The sequence below is a fragment of the Haemaphysalis longicornis genome, unplaced genomic scaffold (genome assembly GCF_048455015.1).
Source record: "Haemaphysalis longicornis isolate Haplotype H1 unplaced genomic scaffold, Haemaphysalis longicornis Haplotype H1 scaffold_1, whole genome shotgun sequence".
NCBI lineage: Eukaryota > Metazoa > Arthropoda > Arachnida > Ixodida > Ixodidae > Haemaphysalis > Haemaphysalis longicornis.
The window spans coordinates 104,494,809-104,503,098 of record NW_027526203.1 but is presented as its reverse complement, the minus strand read 5'-3'; the positions used below and the strand labels follow the sequence as shown (position 1 = coordinate 104,503,098).

The following is an 8,290-nucleotide window of genomic DNA, read 5'->3' as shown; positions in this document are numbered from 1 at the left end:
ATCCCAAACCGACTACACTGAAAACGGCAAGTTTCTGCACACGGGCAAAGACAAACGCAAGCGAAAAGAAGAAACTCGTAGAGCAGACACGCAACTAACCGCGGCCGCAACTTTGAGCCCAGCGGACCGGCCGCGCACGCCGTCAACGCTGCTGCCGGAGCCGCCGATGCCACAGCGCAACTCGCGACCGGAGCGCCCTTTCAGCGCCTAGGGTAAAGTCGCGCCCGCTTTGGAAGGCGCAGTCAAGGGCGCAGTAGCACGCACTGACCTCTACTAGTTTTGCTAGTGGAGGTCAGTGGTAGCACGTAGCACTAGTACAGTGCCGCACTAGTACACTCTAGTACACTCTAGTAGCACTATTTCTAGGGACCATAGTTATAGTGCCTAGAATACATGCTAGAATAGTAGCACGTTTTGATTAACTTGATGATGATGATGGCCTCACTACTTTTTACCAATTACTTTATAAAAAATCAAAATCATAAGTGCTAATTTTTTTGCATTTTTTTTTGTTGAGTTTGAGTGTTTTTTTGGTCAATTTGAGTTCACTCTACCTGAAGTAGAGCTCTACTGTATGGTAGAGACCACCAACGCCAAGACAGCCAAGACTCTGCCAAGACCGGCCAAGACAGTAGCAAAAGAACATGGCGATAGTTGCGCGCATGCCGTGATCGCGACAGATCGCGAACCTTGTCGCTCTTGTTGCAATCTGTTGATTCACCATATTTCCGAGCTTTATAAGAAGTTTGCAAAATGTTGCGTACTGATTTGAGTGACATGCCATCCCTCAAATCCAAGTACCTTCCTGAAAGCATCGAACGTGTGCGAAGACGAAGTTTTGGTGAGCCAGGTAGTCCACATTTACGCCTCGGGCACGTTTCGCACTACACTTGCTTGTTGCCTGTTTGAACTTTTTTTTCCGCAGTTAAAGTATGTCGTAAACATGTTTTCAGGCCCTGAAAGGGACTTGCTGTCCAGTGACGATGAAGACTTGACGTCGGTTGACGCAGCTCTGCCCCGGGAACGAAGGAAAAGGAAGTTGGGGTCGGACGTTTTGTCGGATGAAGATGATGTCTCGCCGTCTGCCGACGAAGCTCTGCGACGGAAGTGGAAGGAAACAAAGTTGGAGTCTGTACCTTATTGCTATGTTCATCTATTACGCGTTTTACTACAAAGACCATATCACGGGCTTGAGGCCGTCCCTGAGACTGACCTATTAGTTACGAAAGAAAACACGGACAGGCGCTACACTTCCAGCAGTTCAATAGCTACGACAGCAACGTACATTTATAAATGCATCCCAGAAAGTGGGGGTTTGTAATGACTTTTTTTTTTTTAACTGCACACAGTTCTTTGAGAAATAGGCATTGCATATTTCGCACACTATAGCCGATATCATTTCAGTTTTATGACACATTGGACTGAAGACGTTATGCTACCTGCTTTGAAAATTAATATCCAAAACAGCCTTCATTGGTCCTTGATGTTTTTCGCTGAAGGTCAGACATTTGGGACCTTTTCCATACTGTCAGAGCAAAGTGAGTCAGTTGAAAGGTAGGAGCAAGTTAGTTATTCGATTCTGCTTAATCCCACATGTGTTCCTGTTCGAGGATTACCCTCAGGACTAGAAGAATGTGAGATTTTAACAGTGAACATGGAGATCAGGGGCCGTAACACCAGGGCACTTAAGATTTCTGTGAATCGCAAACTTAAAATTGCAACAGAATTTTAGCACTTTCATTGGTGATGGTAATTACCACATTTTCTGTTCAGTTTTGATTACATAATTTTATAGTGTTTGTGGGGATACTCAGTAAGAGCTTCTGAATTTAACTTCCAGGGAGCACCGAAGTGGTTTAAATTGAACAATGAAAAATGAGGAGAGGTAAAAACATGGCATGTTCAATGGAAAGGAAACCGGCAGCATTCTCTGAAAGATCATGTTTCTGCATGAGTAGTCCGTGGGCCACAGACCATAGATGCTGTTTAGTTAAGGCATGCTACCAACAAACTTCTGGAGATGGACAAGAGACGATCAGAGTACGATTATTGCCTGTTCATTCCTTCCTTATGGTGAATTTGATTTTCATCCATGCACAATTGCCACTTTCAGTAGTGGGTTAATCTTGAAAAGAGCTTCAGTTGTGTATTGTGCCAAAGAAAATAGCGCAAACTCTATTTTCTAGATACAGGTAGGAAGGTGACCCGAGAAAGGATTTCTGCTTTATGAAGGGAAAGGTAAAAAAAAGTTGCTGTGAAGGGGGCACTGTTCGAACAGCTCTGTCACTTCTCCCACCTCCCAAGTGGGTGCCTGGTGGTGGACCCCACTGCAAGGTTGGGTTGTTTTGGGGTTCAGAACAAGCATGCCACCTAAACTTGCAGCTTTAGAGCGTGGCAGCGAGTGGTACAAGCGCGTGTGCTTGTAACACTTGTTTTGCGCTGTTTTCGGAGCCAGCGTTGCTTTGAAAGCAGGGAATCACGCATGATGCTTTGTTATGGGCTATGAAGAAGCTAGCAATCTTTGCAAGGGGACTGGTAGAGGTGAAGACATTGTGGGAGTGAGGTTTTACGTTAAGGAAAAAGGGGCCGTACATTGTTGTGCCGTCATCCTTGCCCCATGAAACTCGTGTCAAGTTTCAGGGGATGAGGAAAGATGAGGGGAAGGAGAAATCGGGATCCGAATTTTCAAAAACGGCGGGGTATTGGCATGCCAGTGCCATGTATTGTTTGGCTTGGGAGTCACATGGAGGGATCGGGAATCAGTGAAACTGTGCATGTCCTTTTGCGCCCGCACCATGGGGCATGTGTTTCTGCGGGGGGGCACCCCATCTGGTTTTCGCTGTTTCCCGATCCCTCTGCGTGACTGCCGAGCCGAACAGTACATGGCACTGGCCAGCCAATACCCCGCCGTTTCAAAGCGATGTCCACCAATCTAGAGAATTCAGCGCCAGGTTATGAGCAGAAGTAGTGGGTGGGCACCTACCTTTTTTCTTTTATAAAATCGCATTTCTGTGCTCTCCTAGAAGAAAGTCCCCTCCCAATCTGGCATATATTTAAAACGATGTCTAAAGGCAGCTTATGTTGTCTTTTATATTTTTCGTGAGCACAGAGCTTTAGCCTTGCATACCTTGCTGAGCATTTGGCAATGAAAGATGCGCTTTCATTGCTTAGAAACTAATCTCCCAAGCTGAATGGTGCAGTTACGAGTCAAGCTGTTCACCTGAAAAAAACTTGTGAGAATGGGGTGTGTTGGTTTCACCTTGGTGGTTTAGTGAACGCTGATTCCTAGAAAATGAAAAGCAAGTAATTTAGCTTTGTTTCTCAATTGTTGGCCCTGGCAGTTTTGTTTTGAAAGGGCCTGGCTGGTCTGATGACTCTTTATAGTAGAATGGTTGCATGACTTTGGTTCCAGCAAAAAAATAAAAAAGTACAATTACATAGAGAAAAATACATCGCAAGCTTAGTGCATAGCATGCCACTAACAATTAGCGCTGCATGACTAAGCTCTATGGCTTTATTCAAAAATCACAATTTTGGTTTCGTAGAATGACGCCAAATGCTCTCGCAAATTCTTCGTGGTGGAAATTGAAGCAGCTGAAAATAGGTCTGATGATGAGTGCTATGAAGAGCAGTCCCCATAAATTCCAGAAAGTATTAAACTTGCTTGATTATCGTTACTGACCAGATTACAACCCTGTCTTTTTCTCATTGTTTACCAGTCAAAATACCAACTAATCTTGTTTCTTACTCCATTTATTCAACAATGCAGGATGCGCTAGTCACCCATGGAAATTCTGCAGCAGCTATGGGTAGCATCTCAGTACAGTTGGACTAGGTGTCATATGCCCAGGGCTTAAAATATCCGAACCTTTCCATTCACTTCTGCTCCTCCTCCTACAAGCTTCTTCATTGTGTGGTACCTCCTGTAGGACCCGCCGGGTAAATTAGTAAACAAATTCATCTATTTTCAGTTTGTGTAAACCCTGTGTACTGTGCTAAAACTGATTGAACCTCTTCATCTCATATTGTCATGTAGTCAAGAGCAATGCAGGGCTCTTGAAGTTACCGAATAGTACAACCTATGCCATAAAAGTACCAGTTGCCCGTTGTAACTTGTCTTCCTTGCTTCAATGCTGCAGGAGCATCTCTGCGAGGTTGGACCTGCCTGAAGTAGCAGTGATGGACTGCCGCCCCGAGTGCGGTGAACCAAAAGTGGAGCTGGACCCAGGCCTTGATCTTAGTGACACATATCTGACTGTCCTAAAGGCCAAGCAGGCAGCACCCAAGCGGTCCACTCAGGACATCAAGGAGATTGTGCGGAAAGCCGCTAGCGACAGTGTAAGTAGGGCACAGAGCCCCCTGGCTCAGCCTAAGGCGTGGTCAGTTGAGGGTATCAGGCCTCCACTATACACTGGCACACTTCCATTGCCAAGCCTTGCCCCTAAACTGAAATTGAATGTCCTAGAATTACTTCCACTGACTGTATACTGCACACGTGTAAACTGTGAGGGATTGGTACCTTTAAAACTCGAACAGTAAAATAGTGGTTCCCAAATGGAATATGGAATCGGAAAAAGGAGGAAAAAGAATTGGTGCAGCTTGCATTGGTGGTGCAAAGCCGAAGAAGCAGCCAAGCCTTTCCCTTCGTTGGAGACTCGGCTGTTGCACCCAGCATGGAACTGGCCGCCGAAAAGTTTGGCGGCACTGGCAGGCCCGGATCGTCGTGCCCGCAGGCCTTCGCATCTCTCCCCAAGGTGGTGGCATGCGCTGGAATGCGCTGCAACTGGCTTCGCAGACTCGGCATCTCCAGCGCGAACTTGGCGTCTGTTCGTGCTAGAGACGCCGCTTCAGGCGGGAATGCATGTGGACTGGCGAGGAGGGCAGCACGCGAGAGATCATGCCACGAACACAATCGCATAGAAGCTGGTTCCGTAACACGAGGGACCCAGGTTAGATTCCAACCACGGGAATTGTTTTTTTTCCCCAGGTTCGTCTCTTTTTGTGTCATGTGGTCTTTTTTTGTTGTTCTTAATTTGGGGGTTAGGTTTTCGCTTTTTCCGTTCTTTTATTATTTATTTCCGTCCTCCCAAACCTATGTGTGCATTTAGCTTCCCGTCTCGTAATGATGTGGCCTGGGAAGGCCAGGCGCAATGGTTTTTGCACACTAAGGGCGCCTAAATTCGTTGTTAGGTTTATTTATTTTTCCTGCTTCGAAATTAACCATTTGGTTGAAATACTTGTGAAAATTTCTATCTGGCCTTTTTTTTTTCCCTCATAGTTACAGTGCACTGCATGCCAACACAACCTCTTTTCTTTCCAATTGCTGCACATGTTGTTGTTCCCTGCTGCTGCTGTACTCAGCTACAGCTTAGAATGGCAATGGAAGTTGCCGCTGTGCCTCATCACCGCAGCTGGATGTTACTCCGCGCGGCGCAAGCAGTGCGTTACTGGGAATATTTTGAACATGGCACGAGCCGTTCCCTTGATTTTTTTGGACTCGGTGTGCTTGTAAATTGCTGCAGCGATGACAAACAAAATACGTGAGAAAGGGCAGACGATATCATGCATTCGTAGCAGTCTCCTTTCAAAACGCGCACGCCCTTTGACATCCGGGTCCATCGCTTAGGCGGAGTGATACTGTACATGTGCTATTGCCGTTCTTGACTTGTTCCCGAGTATAGCAACGTACCCCTCAGGCCTTTGGGGTGGCCCAGTGGTTAGGTTTCCAGCTTCGCGGTGTAAAGGTCCTGGGTATGATTCCCGGGACCTCCCAAGCCGCATTTTTTTCTTGAGGCACGCACTCCGAACACCTGCTCATGGCCTCCTCACCGCTTTCCCTCACACTTTTTGGCCTAGCATGATCACCTTCTCCACTTTGCTGATGATGATAGTTTTCTGGTAACGTTCCACGGCAGAACCAAAGACAGCTCTGTTGTGGAAACTGAATGCCTAGCACTAATTAAGTCATTTAGAATGAACTAACATATTCGTAGTTATTGGCACAAGAAAAGCCGCTGCCATGTGTGGTGCTGCTCCCCTTGGATCTAGCAGTGTTGCCAACCACACTGCCTGGTTACCTAGAAGTAACCAGGCATTGTGGTTACTTGTACTGCAGTGCAGTCATGTGTAGCCAAGGGTTGTTTTGCTTCCAAGTTTTTGCCTGCTCTGCCAATGGTTTCTCAGTGCTTCCTGTTGCTTGGTGCACCTTTTGCTGGGGACATAGCTGCCAGGTTCAGTCTGTTTTAGATGCTCGTAGCATGCCCCTGTGACCTTCTCACTACTAGCCAGTGGCACTCAAAGTAGTTGTGGGGGTTTCCACAATCTGGATGAGCTCTCCTAGGTGTGGTGACTCTTGCAGTCTTTTTTTCTACTTTACTTTTGGTCTGGTCGTCGGTGTTGTACGACCCACACACTTGAAAACGTGCTTGGGACTTGCGCAAAACTTTGAACCTTGTTCACCTCGTACATAAAAATCTGCGTCTTCCTGGGGGATGCCCAAACCATCTCTGTTGATGTCCTTGAGGACACTGCATGAGGAGTAATTGTTGGCCAGTCACAATGTGAGGGCAGTCATTTTGAGATGTTTAAGGGCCAGGCTGATGGATCTGGTTATGGTTTCTTGAAAAGTAAAAACCAGTAGGCAAGGATGCTGGTTTTTACTTTTCAAAAAATTACGAATCAATTGGCTTGCAATCTACCTTGCTCTTTTTATTTGTATCTAAACACTTGCGTGTCTCTCAAAAACAGAAAAAATTGTATTTCTTGTAAATAATTACTTGCTCATTAACGATCTTTGGGGTACCCTCATCGAAGTGGTGCCTAGGTGTAAATCTTGTGCAGTGGCTTGATGGCAGCATGAACTTATTGGACCATAGACATTGTCGCACAGTTGACTGAACAGTTTTGCTGTCTTGCTGTTTTCGAACACACATTTTCCATGTGGTTCACTAGTATTGTCTTCACGGCCAGAGGGAGTTTGAAGCCAGCCATTGTAGTCTTTGGATGTAGGTTTCTTGTAGCCAGTTCTTGACCGAGGGCTTCTTGTTGTTGGGCCACTCAGCTATGTTGCCCCATATTGAAGGTGGACCTAGAAAGCAGAATTTTCGAGATATTATTGGTCGCAGAAACTGGGGTGGATGAAATGTGGCTTTGTGTGTGAATGGCATGCAGAAACAATGTGTGGTATTGAAAATAGCCCTAGAAGAGTACACATGCCAAAACTGGACTGGACCACTTTGCTGCGGCCATTTGATTGTGGTATTAAATTATTTGAGAGCTTATCCAGGAACTCACGCACACAAGGACCCTCAGCTATGAGATTTCTTGCTTGAACTTAGCTTCACACATTGGTTCAACCTCTGGATTGAATAACAGGTCTAACAGCATTCATTTACTGCCACCCACAGCAGGTGTCAGTAAACCATTAAATAACGCTGTGTTATTGTGTTCCAACTTGTGCTTGAATTTCAAGACTGGAGAGAGCAATAATACGTTGTGATGTGAGGTTACAGGAGACTCAAAGCGAGGTTATCGGAACGCAGGCTTGAGATGGAAATACGGGGATCTACTGGGATTCATGAAAGAACAGTCGGAGATGGTGAAAGGCACAATAAAACATAGACATAGAAGACGGTGCAAACATTCGGGTAGCAGAAAAGATGTGAATACGAACAGTTAGAGTTAATATAATGCAAACAAAAGTTGGTCCCAGCTTACAGGGCGAAGAAAGGACTAATGTCGGAGAGGCACACGAGGGTAGGGCGTTGGGGGTGCGATGGAGGCCTTGCGAGGTCAGCAGCAAAGGGCCAAGGCAGGGTGGCCACACTTGAGCGCGTTGTAGCAGTTCGCATGTCAGATGGTCAGGTCTGGTGTCACCAGAGTATCGGCACTCTTTTCTTCTATTGTTCTGTGCTGCCACCAAGATCAGTGGTCAGTTTGCATCACTTAACATTTGTTTGCACTACGATGCTTCTTGGGCATCACCATTTTGTTGTTTATGCATTCTATTCAGTCAACTCTGGTAGGCTTCGCTAGTCCCCCTGCTCTGCAGCTGCGCGTGACTGGTGTCATTCCGAACGCGAATCAAAGATAACGCGTGCAGCAGCATTGTGTCCGAAGGTGCTGCACCTTGGGCAGCGTTGTTAACAGGCGACCCGGTAGAAGCAACAACCTCGCAACACTGATAAACACCGCAGTGGCCGCCGTCGCTGACTTGCAAGCACGTCCTGCAACAGCCGCAGGTCACCGTGGCTCTGGCCCTCCTGCAGCAGGCTTCAGAAACACCAGACTT

The 8,290-nt window shown here is 46.5% G+C and overlaps 1 protein-coding gene across 2 annotated transcripts in view; it reads left to right on the top strand.

The window, feature by feature from the left end:
* Window positions 1-610: 610 nt before the first annotated feature.
* LOC144178546 (deoxynucleotidyltransferase terminal-interacting protein 2) overlaps window positions 611-8,290 on the top strand; it is a 33,356-nt gene continuing 25,676 nt past the window's right edge. Inside the window, exons 1-3 of one of the 2 annotated variants that reach the window (XM_077706494.1) lie at window positions 611-841; window positions 954-1,128; window positions 4,140-4,338. In XM_077706494.1, the coding sequence (XP_077562620.1) occupies window positions 754-841; window positions 954-1,128; window positions 4,140-4,338 (462 nt within the window). In that variant the 5' untranslated portion in view covers window positions 611-753. Of the gene's footprint in view, window positions 851-953; window positions 1,129-4,139; window positions 4,339-8,290 lie in introns of both variants that reach the window. The other variant, XM_077706486.1, reaches the window with a different exon arrangement.